This window comes from Lygodium microphyllum, chromosome 12 (assembly GCF_053477565.2).
Source record: "Lygodium microphyllum isolate KBCC chromosome 12, Lygodium_microphyllum_v1.1.10, whole genome shotgun sequence".
NCBI classification, from domain to species: domain Eukaryota; kingdom Viridiplantae; phylum Streptophyta; class Polypodiopsida; order Schizaeales; family Lygodiaceae; genus Lygodium; species Lygodium microphyllum.
This window is the reverse complement of record NC_141146.1, coordinates 152,341,971-152,363,354: the sequence shown is the minus strand read 5'-3', so window position 1 is coordinate 152,363,354 and position 21,384 is coordinate 152,341,971. Positions and strand designations below refer to the sequence as shown.

The 21,384-nt window shown below is 41.5% G+C and overlaps 1 protein-coding gene across 3 annotated transcripts in view; it reads right to left on the bottom strand.

The window, feature by feature from the left end:
• LOC148028454 (L-Aspartase-like family protein) overlaps positions 1 to 9,106 on the bottom strand; it is a 33,277-nt gene extending 24,171 nt beyond the window's left edge. For all 3 annotated transcript variants that reach the window (XR_015692730.1, XR_015692729.1, XM_087690255.1), the window contains exons 1-4: positions 8,796 to 9,106; positions 7,847 to 8,110; positions 7,618 to 7,734; positions 7,304 to 7,452 (exon numbers count right to left, since the gene is read on the bottom strand). Coding sequence is in view for 1 of the 3 variants with exons in the window: in XM_087690255.1 (XP_087546381.1) it covers positions 7,304 to 7,452; positions 7,618 to 7,734; positions 7,847 to 8,110; positions 8,796 to 9,047 (782 nt within the window). In the remaining 2 variants the exon portion in view is untranslated. The remainder of the gene's footprint in view (positions 1 to 7,303; positions 7,453 to 7,617; positions 7,735 to 7,846; positions 8,111 to 8,795) is intronic.
• Positions 9,107 to 21,384: the final 12,278 nt, after the last annotated feature.

Sequence of the window (21,384 nt, the reverse complement as noted above, 5' to 3'; positions counted from 1 at the left end):
TCAGCTGCAATGATCTCGTAAGGTCGTGGAACTCCATGGTAGTCCAATGTTAGTCCAATGTCTATCCAGCCATTCGGGAGCTTGTGAAGCAAGCTATGAGGCCCACTCTGACTCGTTCCTCAATGAACTTAGCTCAATTATGAGAAGTGGTGCGAAAGTAGTGTTCGAAGTCATCTGCCCTTCTGTTGTTCCTACTTCTTGTGTAGAGCTTTCATATCAAGGCCTAGGTTTCTCTCAGAGAACTCGGCTCTAATACCATGTGAAGAAAACACCCTAACACAGAAACACAAATACCACCGTGCGACAAAGCACACACTGATAGAATAACACAGTTAGGGTTAGGCTAACTCAGAGACGATGAACACAGAAAATAAATAAAATGATATGACTATTGAATATGCAATGCTCATGCAACAAACACACTATGCAGTGAATGAATATTGTACCTCAAACTCCTGTATCTCAAGGATCACAGCAAAGGTAAATGAGCTAGAGAGTGTGTCATACTCCGAACGGATTCCGAATCACAGCAAGGCAGCCTCCGGATGTTGAACACCAGCAAATGCAGCCAAGGAAGGCTAGATCTAATGCAGACGACAGTGTAGGAGAGAGAAATACTAAAAACGCAGGTGAGGAGAGAGAAAACAGTGAAGCAACTGGGAGGAGAGAGAAAACAGCAAACGCAAGCTGCAGTAGAGAGAAAACAGCAGTGACAAGCTGAGGAGATGATGGCGACAGCTGGAGGAGAGAGAAAATCTGCAGGGCGGCAGCTGGGCCTGTAAACACAACAATATGCTGACGTGGCAGGTTGTACGACAATTGGATAATGGACAACAACAATTGCCTCGCTGGAAACAACAGCAATTTGATGATGGAGGGCTAGAACTAGGCGCCAGATGAGTGAAGACTGGAATGGACAGCTTGGACTATGATATCCTCTGCGAATGGTGTGTGGGAAGCAAGCTAAAAACACCTGAAACCTGCAAAAACGAAATTAAGGCTGAATAGAGAGCAACATACCTATTTATAGAAAGTTTGCACTCTCCCAAGTGGGTTTGTGCTTATGGGATACAAACACTCTCTAGGAATGCATTTTTTTAAATGAAGAAGGTCTCTTCCTTAATTAAGCATGTTTTGGGGTTGTTTAAGTGGAGCTAATGCATTTTTAGCTCAACAGCACAAGGAGTGCCTGGTGGAAGACGCATGTGCTCCAGCATTGTAAGGAGAAAATGTCAAAGTCGACAATCTTGAATGGTATGACCGTTCTTGCCGCAATAAGAGCACCCAGTGGAATATTCATCAGGAGAAGCCATAGCACCAGAGTGACATCTTGGAAAAGGGAGGGTGGGACGAAGAAGAAGAATATCTCCCAATGATGCAATGGAAGTAGAGGGATAATTTAGAAGTTGATGCCGATCTCGCAACCTGTCTTTGCCTTCTCCAATGCAAAGGATCTTTGTGGTTCACTAAGCACGTCTCACTCCGATACCATGTCAAGAAAGGACTGCTATGGAAGCAAACCAAAGAGATAGTAGGGTTTGCAAGGGGGAAACACGGAATGTGCATGACAAACACTGAAAGAGAATAGAAACTCAAAACACAAAAGAAGATGATGATGAAGCGTTGAATCACATTAAGTGAACAAAGCTAATACAATGGAGCCAAAACTCAAAAGATGACTACAATGTCCTATCAGAATCAAGCAGCATTATCTAAAGGGAATGTGCACTGTGAAGGAAGCCAAACACAGTCTTCCGAACAATAGGCTATCAAAGTAATGACTAGAGGAGGAGGATAGCTATCGAGGGAGTGGAAACAGTTCTTAGAAGCCGTCAAAAGAAGATCACCAGCTATCTAAGATTGATGCCGAAGCCAAGAAGAGCACCAAACTGCCAAACACAGCTAGTAGGATGACGCCTAGAGCAAGGAGATTGCCCTCTAATGGAAAGGTGCCTCTAAATCTACAAACACAGCATAGGAACACTAACGCCAACTGCTGTGGAGTGACACCTGTGGTGGAGAAGGAGCCAGGAGGCCACAAATTGCAAAACACAAATTAGGACAACCCCTAAAGCTGATGACTGCTAAAGAGGAAGGTCACCAGGGTGGAAGAAGATCCTACAAGCCAAACAAAAGCAAGAGGAGATACCAAAAGCAAAACGTGTTGATGCCAGGTGGAGAATAGCCTCACAGACAGACAAACATAAAGAGAATATGATGCTTGGAGAAGGAGGAGCTAATGTCAAGCTGCAAATGCTAACGGCAAGTGATGGAGAGCTATCACCAGGGTGTGGATGCTCATGTTAGGTGGGGGAGAGGCTCCAAACACAAACCTGATGCTGAAGGGAGAGGGCACCCAAAGCAAAGGGATGCAGATGGTGGAAGGAGAGAGGAGAGACAAAGGTCTGATGAAGGAACGAAAGTGTGTGTGTGAATGAATGGATGGTGCCATATATATAGGCATAAACACGAGTCTCACCCACTAAAGTCTCTCAGGTGGCCTCCCGACTCTCTCGGAAGGCACCCACAAAGCTTGTTTGGGGCTAGACACGAATCCAAAAATGGAAATGGAAGAGGGAAATTGTACTGAATGATGTGGTTTCTCAACATCAACTGCTGAAGAACCCAAAAAGAGCAATGACAACTCAAGACAAAGGGCAAAGCACAAGGGTCAAGAACACTCATGGATGCACTTGGGCTAGTCACTCAAACACATCCTCAATGTGAGCAAGCAACCAACACTCAATCAATAAAATCAGTATCTTGGTTGCTACATCCTCGAGCATCATGAATGGGTATTCACACCTAGCAACCCTAGTGGCCAATGCTGTGGGCAACCATCCATGATGTCCAAGGATGTGTTTAGTGACCATCCATGATGCCCAAGCAAAGTATTGCTAGTTCCCAAGCTCACAGGTGAGCCCAGTCGGCTACATGGCTTGGAGGTGAGTCCAATGTCCAATCCCTTGGTGTTCGTGGATATGGCCTATGTCATGAGGGCATGTATTTTTGAAACCTCACTTAGCATGTGGATTAATTTTTAATCACATGATTAAGTAAATGATGCACATGTGAGGTGCAATTGGGGTTAAAGTAAATTTACAAGCCCGGGACCCGAAGAAATCACGGGATGTCAAAGGCAAAAGTTGCTATAAGTTATACTACACAGGTACTTGGTGGTATCTAGTGCCAATTGTTGGCCTAGGCCATCCATTTGGCCATAAGTATTAGTTGGTGACACTAAAGAAGTGGCGTTTAATGGTACCTAACACCAATCTGTGTCAAAGATGGCACAGAGACACTCGAAAATGGAAGTTGCCTAGCCAATTTAATTATTGGTCAATCGGATTCTTTTTTCAGCGCACCGAAATAATTATTAGATTAATTTTCAATATTTTAAGGCCGAAATTAATATTTAATTATGAAAAATGCTAGAAAAACCATTTGGGAAGGCTGCCACTTGTGAAAAATGCCCATGAAAGACTGAAAAACGTCTTTAGAGGCTAGAGAGAGGCGTTTCTATAAATTCAGCCTGCAAGAGAGAGGGAGGGGAGGCTGCTAGTCTGATTTGCAGCCATTGGAGGACCTTCTGAGGCAACCAGGGGCAAAAGAAGACCAATCAACAACAAGAGACAGCATCTACAGGCTGTTGAGGCAAGGCAGCAGCAGTAAATAACTGATTTTTTTCAGTTCTTTGCATCTACATGCTGTTGTGGCAGGGCAGCAGCTGCACTTGACTAATTTTCAATCATTCTTCGCCACAACACTCTAAATTTTCTCTCTCTACAGCTTTCCCTCTCATCTCCCAGCCATTTCACAACCTTGCTCCGAAGATCTCAGCATTTGGACCCTTGGAGGCTGAGAAATTGCAAATTTCTCTGCTGTAAACCCTAATTTACAGCACAAATTAGGGTTTAGCAACAGCCTTGGGAAGCGTGCCAAAAATTAAAAGCTCCAAGACTTGGATTCAACAAGGCTGAAGGTGAATTTCAGCTAAATTCAGGTGGAAGACTAGCCAGCCATTGAATTTGGGGCATTTCCATCGTCTATGAAGTGGGTGAAGGCCAATTGAGTGCCCGAGTCGAGGGGCAAAATAGATTGAAGACTTGCTGGTCACTTTGGACAGCAAGGGGAGTTGAAATACAGAAAGGGATTGGGAGAATCCCATTGTAAGTCAACTTTTTCTTCAATAAAGCTAAAGAAATACCAAAAGGGACACCAATTTTGGGGCCAATCGGGTGTGCATTGTCCGAGATCAGTAGGTAAATTTGTATTTTCAGATTTGCATTTATTGTTTGCTGCTGTAATTAAGTTGTAATCAAGGATTTATCACCCTATCCAAGGAGGAAAGCTAAAGAAATATCGAAAGGGGTGCCAATTTTGGAGCCAATCGGGTGTGCATTGTCCAAGATGAGTAGCTAAATTTGTATTTTCACATTTGCATTTATTGTTTGCCGCTGTAATTAAGTTGTAATCAGGGATTTACCACCCTATCTGAGGAGGAAGGCTGGCTTCAACCTATGTTATTTCTCGTGTGCAAGTTGAATCCTAGATGGGTATTTCATTGGTATCAAAGCATCAACTAGCTATGTGGCACAAGATACAATGGCATGCATAAAATCACTTTTGCTCACAAAAATGTGACAATTCATGCCTGACAAGTACACTTTTACCTCGTTTAGGATGGTATGGGACACTACTAGCGAGGGGCATGCATAGGGGGGCACATGTTGCAAATGGTGGATACAACAAGGTACACTTCCTGTCTAGTACTCATGTTTGGATAGGTGTTGAGGAGATGTTTGTGTACAAGGGTTTTTGGTGGTACTTACTGAGAAACGGGGAAAAGTTTAGGGGACATGTCGTTATATCCTCCCTTTCTATTAAACAAGCCACAATCCATGGTTGACTTTCTACACAATATGTAAGGGATGTTTAACAATTACAAGGGAAAGCATTAAAAGGGCCCAAGATCATGACACATTTTATGCTAACCAAAACCATACTCCTTCAAAGCTCCAAGAAGGCATGTGAGTTTAACTTAAAGTCCATAAGGACTATGATTCAATGAGCATACCAGCAAGTGTTATAAGTTATCTTCGAGGTTTTATGGCCCTTTCCAGGTTACCAAGAAGATAAGTAGCATATCCTACAAGCTTGTTTTACCTCTAGAGACAGAGATCCAAGTTCATCATGCATTCCATGTGAATTGTTTAAAACGACAACTAGGACAAGGTGAACTAATAGTTCAAATTAAGAAAGTCCTACAGCTAGAGGACACTACTCAATATATTCCACTTCTATCCAAATTGATTCTTAACCATAGGACTAAACAATCCCGTGAAACCATTTATCCCGAATATTTGGTCAAGCAGAAAAACCATCCTATATACGGCACCCATCCCCAAAAGAGGGTGTTTCTATGTTGTGTCTATTACTAGGGAACACGTCCCGAAACCACTAGGACGAGAGGGACATATGGGACACAATAGCAAGGATGCCATGCATGTTTGCACTGGTCCTTCCTGGGCTAGAACATGGGTTGCTCATCATTCATCTATGGTTTCATCTTCCTTGGAGACTTGCTCTTCTACTAGTGTGGAGGCTTCCCCTCTTGAAGTAGATCTTCCGACATCCATGCTACAATAGCAGCTACTTCTCCCTAGCTCCTCCAACTAGGATATTTCATCTTTATCCTCCATGGTTCTTGGCACCACACAAAGACTGACATTTGTGAGAGCCTGCATCAGCAAAGGAAACATGAACACAAAGAGAGAAGGGAAGAGAAGGACTACAATAAAAGAAGAGAATGGAAGAATGAAAAACTACACTAAACTCCACAAGAATGCTCAATACAAAGAGCATTGATCAATCCTTGCACACAACCCCAAGGCATTAGTGAGGGCATCGGATCAAGCTAACGATAGAAGGCAACATCAGAAGACAAAGAAGAGTCTTGTACGTCAAAGTGTGCAAAAACATGCAAGAATGATGATAGCAACCACTAGAGTCGGGCTACATAAGGCCAAAAATGCTAGAAACTAGCCAATCTAGCCAAACTAGGCCTTAAAATGCTGATTGATTGTTCAACAACAATAAAATAATCAACCAAATGCACATCGCCATCATAAATGTTGGTCATCCCATCCTGGCCAATATGAACCTAATCTAGACCCACTAAAAGAGAATACACTAAGCTGAAAAATATATGGCCAATGTGAACACTCTTGAATCCAACCAAAAAAGAAATGCATGCTCTACAAAGAGCCACCTCCTCCGTCAAAACACATGATAGAGTTAATGCCTGAGCTCATAATGTTCCATCTAACTCAACCTAAGGCTCGCAAGCAGGAGATGACCATGCCAAACACTCATGACTACTAACAACATCAAGTTCCTCTTCCACCTTCAACCACCGCATGATTCAAACAAGACAATGTAGTTATCTTCAGATGTTTAGCTCCGTTGTATGAGCTTGATTCACTTGGCATGATTCACTGATTCATCGTTTATCTTCTTCTTCTTATATGTTTTCTAAGTTTCTCTTCTCTCTTAGTATTTGCTATACACACTCTGTGTTTCCCCCGCAAACCCTATTGTCTCTTAGTTTGCTTTCACAACAATCATATTTTGACATCTCGTCTCCAATTACCTCTTCAAGAGGATAGCCAAACCAAATTTTCCACAATCAAAGTGGACCAAGTGGCACTATCTCACAAAGTTACTACCATGGCTTACTTTATAGACATAGGATGTAGTTGTGCTATAGATTTAGAGATACATCCACTACAAAGGTTGTTTCCAATAGAGGCTATACACACTCTCCATGGGAGACATTGTTGGGCGACTTGAAGACCATGAGAAGGTACTCTCTTTTATTATGCTTCACACATGGTTTGGCATTTGTAGACCTCCTCATTGGTTATTCGTTCAAGCCTAGTAATAGGCTTCCAAGTTTGCTTTAGATTTGTTTCTTTGCAAGTCTTTTACAGGGCTAATTTGTATTTTTCCATGGGTATTTCGTCCCAAGGAAACTATTTAATAGAATCATTATTTTCTTTGAAGGGGAATAAAATCATACGGCCATCTCTAGCTTGTGAGCCCATTCCATTAAGCAACATAGAATTCAAGGCTCTTTATCATACCTTCAAAGAAGACACTGAAATATTAATCTTCGTCCAAACTACCACAAAAGGCTTACCATTCAGAACACATGGTCAAATAGAGCAAAATCAAAGGGCTCAAACTTTGTAGATCAAGTCAAAAGCTTAAGGCACCAAGTAATATTACATTCTAGAATTACCTGTTTCGCAAGGGAGCATCAAAGCCCAAAGCTTTTGATGTTGCAAAGCGATCAATGGGAAGACCAGTACCAGCTAAAGCACAAGCCCCAAGAGGACAAAAGTTCATGCGGTCCTTGCAATCACGTAGGCGCCCAATGTCGCGCTCAAGCTAGCAATATAAAGAATACATTACTCACAATCACATGCAATGGTGGACTTCCCAACAATTAAGCTAGACTTAAAAGAGAGTGTGTCATAAAACCACTATCATCTAGAAAAGTGGATAGATGAAAACTCATCATTCCCATCTGATATTCAAATTCTTCATATAAACCTGCTCCACATATGCCAGTAGAAGGTGAGAAACAAGTATCGGTTGAGCCCGTTGAAGGTGTGTATAACCAGGTACAATTAGATCTTGGTACTTTGTAGCCAGTTTGACTAAAGCAACCTACACAAAAACACAATATGTGTATAATAAAGATAGACCTCATGCAAATAAAGTGAAGGTACACCATGGAGCTTCATATTAGTCACTGATAATTACTAGCATGTTTGTAGACCTGCAGTCCAACAATCTGAGCTAAAATAAGATCGATGGCATCACGGCACCATAGTCGAACATCTGTGACAACTTGATCATTTCGACTCCTTGCAGTATGCAACTTCTTTGCAGGCTCACCAACCAAGTCAATCAATGCAGCTTCAACATTCATGTGCACATCTTCTCTATCAGCCCTCCATACAAACTCTCCAAGTTCAATCTTTCTCTCTATCTCATCAAGGCCTAGAATGATTGTATCCCGATCCTCCATGCTCATAAGACCCTGTACAAGGCAAAATGTAATGAGTAGAAGAAAAGTGCTTCGAAAGAGAATGCTAGCTTGACAAAGACCATGGCACATGCAGACATCTTTCTGTACACTAAAGCACAAAGCCTGTCTGCTCATATAGCCTTTGTATTAACCATCAAGAGGACCAAGACAAGTGCCGTCTGACTCAAATGAGAAAGGTTGTTCACAATGGACAGAACCGGATTTAGCACCAAGCTCTTGCACTACAACTATATGGCATCCAACCAGGCTCTTAGAGTACAGCTATATGGCATCCAATGTACTGAGCAATTGACGAAAATGCAAATATGCCTTGTAGTTCATAAAATTCAGGATCCAACTTGCAGGAGACAGCATTGTTCTCGTGTTTAACATGTTCTGCAAGCAAGTTGATGCCTGAATGATGCAGCATTTAGTGATCTGATTAAGAGTTACAAACAACATGTATATTTATGGTAGAATTTGATCCTTTCATATGCATTCTAATAACTATGGTCAAAGGCCTTCTCAGGTTAAGGCTTCTGCACACAAGTGAATGCCTGAACGATACAGCATTTAGTGGTCTGTCTGAGAATCACCGAGATTATTCGTTTCATTTGTTTGTTCCTTCGCATGCGGTAAAGGCTTCCATAAAAATCAAAATCCTTTGTAAAAGAAACAAAATGAAGCATCTCCGTACTTGTTGAGCGAGCATGGCGGCATGAGCTCTGCTTCCTTGAAGGTCATGTTTGTAGAGCTTCTTGTCAAATGAAACGGACTGGCTGAACTTCTCGACGGCCTCGGTGACGCTCTCCTCGAAACGGCCACCCCACAGCTTGACCTCTTTCGACGAAGTCTCCTTTTGGGAAGGCCTGATCGCCATGGATGCTTGGGAATTGTAGGCGCTTCGCCACACAGGGCTAGAAAGCGCACATCTGGTGAAGCATGCCATAGCCAAAAGCCCTGAAGGACAGCCTTTCTTTTGTTTTGGGGGACACTGCCCATTTCGTCTTGCCAACTACATATAGCTTGTTGGCAGCAACGTGGCAGGTACAAAGCACCTGGGGCCTTCAAAAAAAGGGGTCATGGCTCCTCTACATAGGTAGATGTTTATCTTGGAAGCTAGGCTTAGTGTTCGTCCTAGGTTCATTAGATGCTAAACACCCTATGCTAGGGGACTGTGGTAGACTCTAGGTACTGTCCATCCCATCTTGGGGCTTCATGAAGACAACTTCGAGTCCGGATCAAAGAGAAGCAGGGAGAATAAGAATCAATTACCTTGGAGTTTACAGTTCATGATGAAGAATGCAAGCTCAAGATGGAAGGACAACCTTTCAATGAGGATGGTCAACCAATGTGGTCTTTCGAACGTTTACGTGACATTACTTTGTCTTGTCCTCTTTTTGGGTTTTTTTAAGTTCTTCTTGATTTTTGGCCAAGGAGGCTTTCCTGAGAGCTGCAACATGTACAGGTCAATTGACCTATGCAAGTCAACACAACCAAAAAAAAAATAACTTGCATGCCGAAAGAGCTCACATCTCTAGCAAAAATGTGAACTTCTCGTGGTAAACAAAAGAGTAATAAATATGGTCAATACTGTAACTAGTAGAATTATCGATGATATGGTCAACAACCATTGGCAACACAACTCCTCTCTCCCCACGACGACTTCTTCTCTCCTCCTCTAGCACATTCAATGGTTATATATAGTCAAGTCTACTCAATCGATTACTTACAAGTGGCCTGTAAGTCTACAAGCTGGTAATCCCACCATTGCCAGTATATGTACTTAAACAAAACATGGAGAAAGTTTATTATAATTTTGCTTTAGAAAATAAATGAAGCAAATGGGTTGAACCTCCCATTCATTTGTTGGTGCTCATTCCCCCCATCAAACCTTTAGCTTTCAACAATGTTTGCAAGGGCTATGTGGGTTTTAGGAAACCCTACTACATCCACATTGTGTCAATGTGGATTTTAGGAAACCCTACTACATGCACATTGTGTCAAGTGGGAGAGGGATTACTACATTCCCTCTCTCTCTCTCTCTCTCTCTCTCTCTCTCTCTCTCTCTCTCTCTCTCTCTCTCTCTCTCTCTCTCTCTCTCTCTCTCTCTCTCTCTCTCTCTCTCTCTCTCTCTCTCTCTCTCTCTCTCTCTCTCTCTCTCAATGTGTGTGTGTGTAATATTTTCTTTTACATAAAATCTAGCATGGTTGATGTCTTCAACCAAGCCCACTAACCACACTTTGTTCACTCGACATCATTGCAAAGCTTGTGCAATTGTGGTTCCCTCCTTTCACATTTTTTGTTTGTGAGTGAAGGGAAGGAGAAGGGAAGTAGCCATATGGCTACCTCCCCTTGGTCACAAAAAGAGGATGCACGTTTTGCACAACATGATATCACACTTCACTCACAATAGTGTGCAAACATCCACCAATCTCAAGAGGTAAACATTTATGATTGTACAAGGACCAACTAGCTATGGTTTGAGTGAATATAGGTGGCACACTTTGCATGCCATGATAGTGTACTTCATATGGCAACACACGTACGATTCATGATATGCCTTCTTTTATACACAATTTATCACCTCAAAATAACCCCAAATGTGATAGAAACTCCAAATGAGCTCGAAATACAACAATAAGGTCAGGTACACACCGACACAAGGTTGCACCCGGCCTAAAAGTCATCCATCATGTTATTTACATACAAGGCAAGGAAAGGTGTGACAAAAATGTGACTTGTCTCAATGGGTAGAGCTATGAATTATGGGCTAATTTGACAAAGGTTCAAGGCTTGTCAGGTGTTGTATGTCTTTTAAAATAGATGTGCTTGTCCTTATCCCACTTGGGCAAGGGTTTGTTGCCCCTTGGATGGGGGATCTCCCCCACCCAAACTTGTTTGTCACATGCATTTCACAAAGTAAATTGCAAGCTGCCACATTAGCACAATGTCCCTTCTATTGTGGCATTCAACTATCTACCCAAGCATGTGTGTAATTGACCTAAGTTATGCTTGCTTTGCTCACAATTCATTTGCAAAGCCTACACCACTTGACACCTCCCTTGTATGCTCTATACTCCTCTCCCTTGCTCTTAATGTGGTATATATATGTATGTATATAAATGGCTTACACACACATGTGCATACACGTTTATAATCTTCTTGACAACTCATTCTATACAATTTTTGAAAATGTGAGATTTTGAGCGCATTGCCATACATTAGTCTCTAGGATTTCTTTGAAGCACATGAACGATACTAAGAAGATATTGAGCCTTAAAGCTTCTACTAATAAGTTAGAAATTGAGTCCAACGTGTTTGTATAGATTTATGAATAATCCATTTAAGAGCTTAGTGTTAAGTGTGTAGCATTCCATAACTTTTCATGAATGGAATCAATAAACAATAAATATGCTTGAACCTTTGATGGCTTATAGGAGTTGGCATTTCTAAATTGTTGCATATATAGTTGCTCATCATAGGTTTTACAATATCTTTAAACCAGGGTAGAAGAAAGATTGGTTAAAACTTCAAATAGCAAAAAACAAAGAAAGTAAGAGAAACTCGAGGGAAATTGAACCCCAAGCACACGACATTTGTGTTTCTACCAAGTAGTTCACCTATAAAACAAACTAGGTTTAGGAAATCCTTCAATTGTAATAGAGTATAAATTAATCAATTGGATTTTGGATTGTTTTTTATTACTATCTACTCAACACACGCACATAACATGCATGTGTACAAAAAGAATTAGTATTGCTTAAGACATATACACACCCAAATAGATATGCATGGGGGTGTGTATGTGTGTGGACACAACTCATATGCGTTGACACACACATGTCATGAGTAAATCTCTATTGGCTAGGTCAAACTTGTTGGATTTAGGGTTGCATGAATGCACACAAAGTTTGGGAAGGAAGGAGCTTAAGGGCTTGCAACACAAAGTGTTTTGGGAGGTGTCAAAATAGAAGATTTATAAGAGTAAGTTTACCCAAGAGTGAATGAGCATATATATAAGGTTGGGAGGAGATATGGTAACAAATCCTCCTTGGGAGTGATGCAATGAATATGAGTTGGCACTCGTGTATAGGCAGTGCCAAGCTTGGTGAACTATTATCAATCCATGATGGGGAGGAAGCCCAAAGCTCTATGGAAAACTTCGAACATCTCACGAGGCAAAGCCTTTGTGAAAGATCTACAAGCTTGTCCTATGTCACACATAGACCAAGCTCATCTCTCCCATAGAGAGTCATTGTGAAATATTTGCAAGGTTGTCTCCCATAGAGAGTCTTTCACACAATGATAATGCACCTTGATATGATTAGTGCTAGCATGGAACACTAAGTTCTATGCAACATGCAATGTGCTACGATTGTTAGTGAAGATGTTAATGGTAGTTATCAATTCAACATGCAAATCATCTAAAAGGCATCTAAGTCAAACACACTTAACCACAGCCATGAAAGTTGCCCTATACTTAGCTTCACAGCTAGAAGTGGTCATAATAGGATCTGCTTCTTGCTCAAACAAGATATGCATGAGTTGTTAAGTATGAAGCAAAAACCACTTATGCACACGAGTATTATAACAATTAGGCCATTTTGAATCCAAAACAGCATGTAAATCTATTGTAACAACTAGGCCACTTTTTGTGTTTTTGTGTGTGTGTGTGAGTGTGTGTGTGTGTGGTTTTTTTGAATCAACCTTAATAATTGCAATACTTGTCTCATAAGACTAATGAGTACCATATGTCATCAACATAAAATGACAATGATTAGAGGAACAACACCTTCATGTTTGACATATAAGGTACTCTTAGTTCGACTATTTTGAAAACCATGTGCAATCAATCATTCATTTATTTTATCATATCAAGATTGAGGTGCTTACTTCAAACCATACAATACCTTCTTCAATTTACACACTTTGTTTTCTTGCACATTCTGAACAAAACAATGAGGCTCAAATATATATGCTTTTTAAAATGTAAATTGCCATCTAGAAATGCAATTTCAATTTCCAATCGATGAACATTCCAACCATTAGGAGTTCCTAATGCACAAACGCTATAAATTGTCATCATATGCCAAGTGTGAGAAAAGGTGTGATCAAAGTCAATTCCCTTCTATTGGTCACAACCCTTTACCGTAAGCCTAGTCCTATGCTAATCAACATTACCATCTAGCTTATGCTTCAACTTGTATGCCCACTTAGTACCAATGGCCTTTTTCCTAGTAGGCATGGCACACGAGAACTAAGTGCCGTTTTTTATAATAGTGTTATACTAAGATTTCATAGTAGTTATCCAATTTTCTAAATTTTATGTATTTTTAAAACAAACAAGCTTATCCTCATCATATGTATTGGAAATAGCCATGACAATTCGATGCATAAGAGGCATTGTGAGAGCTAAAATAAGTATAACTAGACTAAGGTGCATCTAAAAAATAGTCATGCATGTCTACACCATCCATTATGGCAACATCTCTACTCTCTTGATTTTGATAACAATTGCATAATTTACATCTAAGTTGAAATAGGGTAGTGTGTGAATTCACAAGAAACCCAATAGGTTGGAAACTTGCAATATTTGGTGCTATGTTTGACTTTCCACCACTAACAAGAGGCAACAAAGTGTCATATATGTCCTATTCTCAACAAAAGCAAGCCAACCCTCAAATGTAGCTAAGATTTTCAATTTCTGCTTTATGGGATATGCCTAGATCTTTGGCACATGGGATACATTCTATATTACTATGCTGTAGCACCACATGTAAAAATAGTCTCTCTCTTTGGCTCTCTTGCTCCATCCGCCATAGGTTAGTTTGTTAGACATTATCCGGTTGTGCTTTTGGACTATTTTGCTATCATTTACAATAACCTATTTGTCTTGGAATGTGTATTCATTTACTGCATTATGGTTGGTGGGTCAAATGATAGTGCCATCTTCAACATTGACGAGTTGGATGGCAACTACAGCTATTCAAAGGCACAAATTTGGCAGGTTCTATCTAGTGTAGAAATTATACAATAAGCCATTGAGACATGAGGGTATCAAGCCTTAACACGTTGATATAGAGAATTGGATTGAACTATATGAGTTATGTAAATCTATAATAGTTTTGTCACTCTCTAAGCAAGTTTGTTGTAATGTTGTCTCTAACGGGCAGATTGACTAGCAATCATGGGATAAGGTTCATAATATCTATGATAAGTAGAGCCCTACCTCTCAAATGTATTGGCTAAAGAAACTCATGGACCTTCATATGAAGAAGGGGACTACTATGTCTTTCCACTTAAATGAGTTTCATTCTAATTTTAGCCACTTATCTTTGCTGGGGATTGTATTTAAAGACAATCTTCCTCCCTTGTTCTTAATGGTTACATTGCTTAAGTCATGGGATGCATTCTATATTACTATGTTGTAGTACCACATGTATCGTTATGGAATCATTGCCTTTGGCACATGTCATTAAAAGGAATAAAAATGCTTACTCGTTTGTAGTATCTTCTGCCCCTTAACTATAAGTATTTTGATTATTGTGATCATTGTCTTTATGGCAAGTAGACCCGTAGTTAGCATAAGAAGATGGGCATTACACGCATAGGTGAGGCTCTGGCTTGTCCATTTTGATGTTTGTGAACCTATGCCTTGCTCTTTAGGTTGTGTAAAGTATTTTGTCACTTTCATTGATGATTACTCACATAAGGTCTAGGCATATTCCATAAACCAGAAATCAAAAGTCTTAGCTACATTTGAGGGTTGGCTTGCTTTTTTTGAGAATCAATCTGGGTATAGGCTAAAATACTTACCTTTAAGGAGTTTTGTGATGAGAGGGGTATTAAGCATCAATTGACCACCCCATACACCCCACCTCATAATGGTATGGTTGAGCATATAAATAGGACAATTCAGAAGCAAGTTTGTAGTATGCTTAGCTAGGCAAGCTTACTTCAACACTTTTGGGTTGAGATAGTTACTATTGTCATACGCTTGAATAATCGATCTCCATATATTGCTCTTAACTATCAAATTGCAGAGGAGGCATGGTCTAGAAAACCTCTATCATATGGTCATTTATGTATCTTTGATTGTGGGGCTTTTTGCCATGTTTCTTAGGACAAGCGTAATAAGCTCGATCCTAAGTCTGTGAAATGCATATTTCTTGGTTATGGAGATGCAATTGAGATGGGCTATCTCTTATGGAATCGACTGGCTCAAAAGGTCGTATGTAGCCATGATGTTATTTTCCATGAGGAGAATATGCATAAGCAGCTTGAGTAGGTCATTGAGGTACGCAAGGTGATATTTCAAGTGTCTAGCCAACTAGACAACTTGCAGCACCTAATGCTCTAATGGCCCAAAACGATGATGTTAGATAGGAGGTACATGCTCCACAACTTATTTTGTGGTCATCTATTAGAGATAAATGTCAATTTGAGTGGTTTACACCCTCTATGGATTACGTTATGGTGACAGATTTTGGTGAGCCTCTTACTTATGATGAGGCTATGCATAAAGGTGATAGTCAATTGGGAGAGAGCCATGCACTGAGAGTATGAATCCCTACTACTGAAAAACCATACGTGGGATTTGGTTCCTTTGCCTAGTGAAAAGGGTGCTTCGCCATACAAGTGGGTGTAAAAGTTGAAAAGTAACCCTTGACACCCCAAGCTAGCCTATAAGGTCAAATTGATTGCTAAGGATTTTAAGCAGGAGCATGGTATTAACTTGGATGAAGTATTATTTCCTATAATCAAGATAACTATCCTATGCTTGGTATTGGATTTGGTTGTATAGCTAGATCGGGACCTCTATTAGATGGATGTTAAGGTTGTTTTCTTATATGGGGACTTGCATGATGAGATTTATATGCAGTATCCTAAGGGATTTTAAGAAAAAGGTAATGAACACCTAGTGTGCAAGTTGAGAAAAAGCCTTTAGGGCCTTAAGTAGGTACCTAGGGAATGGTATCATAAGTTCAATACTTTCATGCACTCACAGGGATATACTCATAGTGATATGGATCCATGTTTCTATATGAAGAAGGTCCGTGATGGTAGCCTTATGATTTTAGTACTCTATATGGATGATATGCTGATTATTGGGAGTGCTCGTGATGAGCTTGATGATTTAAAAGGTTAGCTCAAAACGAGCTTTGAGATGCAAGACATGGGACATGCCTCACATATCCTTAGGATCTGCACCATTCGTGATTGCTCTACACAGGGCTTCTTTACTTGTTGTAAAAGGACTACATCCAAAAGATCCTTGAGCGATTTCATATGGAGGATGTTAAGTCTATTGGCTATCCTTTACCTTCTCATGTAAAGGTTAGGTAGGCCAATTGTCCATAGTCTAATGAGCAAAAAGCCGAGATGGCCAAGATCTCTTATATATCTGCAATGGGAAGTTTGATGTATGCCATGATAGTCTAATTGTCCATAGTCTAATGAGCAAAAAGCCGAGATGGCCAAGATCTCTTATATATCTGCAATGGGAAGTTTGATGTATGCCATGATAGCCACTCGTCTTGATATAGCATTTATAGTGGGAGTTGTAGCACGCTATATGGCTACACCTGCACCTCAAGGGTAATGTAGATATGTGCATATGTTATCATGTCTAGGATATAGGAGTTATGGATACACCGACTCTAGTTATGCATAACATGTAGACAGTAGGAAGTCCACTTCTGACTATATCTTCCTCTTTTCTAAAGGTGTTGTTTTTTGGATGTCCAAGGTGCAGAAATGCATGGTCCTATCCACTATGGAGCAAAGTATGTTGCAACCATAGATGTTTACAAGGAGGCTATCTAGTTAGGCCATCTAATAGCATACCTATTCTATGAGTGCTATTTTATTGACCAAGAATTCAGTCTCTTCAATGAGAAGACAAAGCACATTGAGGTGCATTACCACTTTATCCAAGAGGTTGTTGAGTACAAGATATTGCCAATATCTCAACCAACCAAAATCTTATAGATTTTCTCGCTAAAAGTCTCTCAGTAGAGCATTTTTTACATTTGAACTTTGTCACTTTTTTCTTATTCTCACTAGGGACACGTTCACCTTTAAGTGGGAGGTTGTTGGGGGCTAAAGGTGTCTATGTATTTTACTACACTAATAGTACCCGCACACCTGTACATTGCAAGTGGCAAGTGCCCATCACTGTCACTTCATTCTTTATTCTTTCAATGAAATTTAAATAAGGGAAGGCTGGCCACACATTATGACTCTTGGAGTTCCCATATATTGAGTTTCTCTTTCTTGCTATCTTGCTCCATTCGCCATAGCTCACTTCTCCATTACTTCCACTTGCTCATGCTCTCACTTAGGCTCCTCCCTTTAGAGTAGATGCAAACTTTAATAAGTGAAAGGGAAGTGGAACCCAGGAGGAAAAAGCTTGGCAGTGAGAGCTATGGCGGATGGAGAGCAAGAGCAAGAGAGAGAGTGAAACTCAAAGTGGGAACTCCAACAACCACAATGTGTGGTCAGCGAGCCTTCCTTTATTCAAACTATCACTAAAAGAATAAATAATAAGTGACTGTGATGGGCATCAGCCACCTGCAGTGTGCAGTGGCGGGTATTGTAAGTGTAGTAATACACGGGCAGCTAGACGAAGGCACCTTTACCCCCAACAACCTCCCACTTAAAGGTGAATCTGCCCTAGTGAGAGAGAAAAAGAAAAGACGGTACAACATGCACACATGTACAATAGGATGAGGAAAAAGACGTCGTCTCATCTAATGCCCATCAATCTCCTGAGGAAGGCGAAGCGCTCTGTAGTGAGGCTCTTTGTGAGCAAGTCTGCAGGATTCTGCTCAGTCGGAATCTTGACAAGGTCAACAGACCTGTCCTCAACAACCTCGCAAATGAAGTGATATCTCACCTCAATATGTTTTGTCTTCGCATGGAAGATTGGATTCTTGGCCAATTGAATGGCACCATAGAATTCGAATGCAATGTAGGCATAACATCTGCCATACCAAGGTCTGCAATTAAACGGCCTAACTAGATAGCCTCCTTGCAAGCCTCTTTGGCTACAATATACTCGGCCTCTGTAGTAGAAAGAGCCATACACTTCTGCGCCCTAAACATCCAAGAGATAGCCCCTCCAGCATAAGTGAACACATAGCCAGAAGTGGAGTTCCTACTATCTGCATGTCCTACATAATCAGAGTCAATGTACCCCATGACTCCTGTATCCTGGCTGCCATAGCAAAGGCACATATCTGATGTGCCCTTCAGTTACCTCATGATACCATTCACAGCATCCCAATGTTTCTTACCAGATGTAGCCATATAACTTGCCACAACCCCAACTACAAAAGCAATATCTGGACGGGTGGCTATCATAGCATACATAAGATTGCCCACAGCTGATGCATAGGGAAGCTTGGCCATCTCGCCCCTCTGCTCATCTGTCTGCGGACAATCGGCCTGTGAAACCTTCACATGAGAAGGTAATGGACAGCCAATAGTCTTAACATCCCGCATACGGAAGCACTCAATGACTTTATGAGTAGTCCCTGAGATCTATCGCGCGTAATGCACATACCAAGTATATGAGAGACATGTCCCAGATCTTTCATCTCAAAGCTCTTCTTGAGCTGAGCCTTAAGAGCATCTAGCTCCTCATGAGCAGTCCCTGCTAAAAGCATGTCATCTACATAGAGTACGAAAATCAGTAAAGAACCGTCACAGACTTTCTTCATATACAAGTACGGATCCATAGCACTGTGGCTGTAGCCCTGTGACTGCATGAATGCATCAAAATTATGGTACCATTCCCTAGGTGCCTGCTTCAAGCCATATGGACTCTTCTTTCGCTTGCACACTAGGTGTTCCCTGGCAGGGTCTGCAAAGCCCTTAGGCTGCTCCATGTATATTTCATCGTGCAAGTCCCCAAGTAAAAAAGTTATATTAACATCCATCTGGTACAAGTCCAAGTCAAGCTGTGTGCAACCAAGGCCAAGACGAAGCGTAGGGTGGCCATCTTGACCACAGGAGAAAAGACTTCATCAAAGTCAACACCATGCTCCTGCTTAAAACCCTTAGCAACCAAACGAGCCTTGTATGCTGGCTTGAGATGTCCAGGGGTACTTTTCAGCTTGTACACCCACTTGCATGGCAAAGTCTTATTACCCTGAGGTAAGGAAACCAAATCCCAAATCTGATTTTTATGCAATGTGTCAAGTTCAGACTGGATAGCCCTCTCCCAAGAGTGACAATCACACTTGTGCATAGCCTCATCATAAGTGAGAGGCTCTCTTGCATCTATAACCAGTACATAATCCATAGAGGGCGAAAAATGGTCAGGAGGTCGTCTATCTCTAGTAGAACGCAACTTAGGCTCTTCTGCTTGACTGACATCCTATCTAGCATCAGCATGTCTAACATCTGGACCATGAGCATTAGGTAATGCTGCATGCTATCTAGCTAGCCTTGGAGCAAGCTAAACAGGAGCAGGTGACTCCTCTTGAAAGATAACTCTGTGTACCTCAACCACTTTCTCAAGCTGCATATGCATTTTGTCCTCATGAAAGATGACATCATGGTTGCGAATCACTTTCCGCATATGTAGATCCCATAGACTGTAACCCATCTTTCATGCATCTCCATAGCCAATGAAAATGCTTTTGACACTTTTAGGGTCCAGCTTATTGCATTTGTCCTTGGGTACATGGCATAATGCCTCACATCCAAAGACATGCAAATGATCATAAGAGGGGGGCTTGCCTGCCTATACCTCCTTTGCAACTTGAAAGTCAATGCCATTGTTGGGCGACCTGTTAATGAGATGCATTGCAGTAGTAACTGCCTCAGTCCAAAAGTGTTGCGGTAAGCCAGCCTGGCTAAGCATGCTACGGACCCTTTCTTGAATGGTCCTATTCATGAGTTCAGCCATACCATTTTGCGGTGGGGTGTAAGAAGTAATCAACTGACGTTTAATACAGTAATCATAGGCATCCTTGTGAATGGTAGGCCACCAGTAACCTGCTAGCAGAGCCTTCCTGGCTGTGGCTTCTCCTGCAAAGTGACCTCCACATGGCTCGTCATGGCAAGCCTTCAGAACAATCCCAATCCCATCTCCTGCAACACATCTTCTAAGCACTTCATCTTTGCCTTTCTTATACAGTGCACCACCTAGCAGGGTGTAGGGGGCTGATTCTAGCATAAGCTTCTTCCTCTCCCAACTACAAATACCAGGAGGGTACTGCTGGGTTGCCAACAGATTGGCAATGTCTGCATACCAAGGAGTTACAGTTTCTACCAGGAATAAGGAAGCATCAGGGAGGTCTGGATCATCCCGCTCCTCGTCTGCAGTTTGTGGGATACGCGACAGATGATCAGCCAGAACATGGGAACGACCAGGTTTAGTAATCACCTCAAAGTCGAACTCCTGGAATAAAAGGAGCCATCTCATCATTCGTCCTTTCACATCTACTTTGTTCATCAGGAAGCACAGGGCCTCATGATCCACATAAAATTTAAAGTGGGTGGACATGAGGTAATGGCAGAACTTCTCTAGGGCAAACACCATTACCAAGCACTCTAGCTCTGTCACTGTATAGTTCCGTTCCCTATCAGTGACTTTTTGGCTTGCGTAATAGATGGGTTGATCCAGCTTTGAGGAGCCCTTCTGGCAGAGAACTGCGCCTAAGCCTTCAATTGATGCATCAGTGTGTACATGGAACTCCTTCGTCCAATCAGGAGGTTGAAGAATGGGTGCCTCAATCAAACACTGCTTCAGAGTGTTGAAGGCTTTGTCACATTCTTCCGTTCAAGTAAACTCTGCATCTTTCCTCAGAAGCTTGTGCAAGGAGGTTGCCTTTGTTGCGAAATGAGCTATGAACCTTCTGTAGTAACCCACATGGCCTAGGAATCCCCTCAACTGTTTGAGGTTGGTGGGTGTTGTCAAAGCTGCAATCTTTTCGATCTTTGCAGGGTCTATTGATATCCCTTGTGCAGAGACAATGTGGCCCAACAGGACTCCAGAAGAGACCCCAAAGATGCATTTGTCGGGGTTGAGGGAAATCCCATACTCCCGCAAAGCATTGTTCCAAATGTCCCCAATGTTCACGGATCAAACTATAGACACAAAAGTCATCCAAATATACCTCAATGAAGTCGTGTAAATGATTTTGGAATGCGGCCATCATGACTCACTGGAAAGTAGCAGGGGCATTGCAGAGCCCAAATGGCATCACTCGGTAAGCGTAGGTCCCCCATTCTGTGGTGAAGGTTGTTTTGGACTGGTCTTCTTCTGCGAT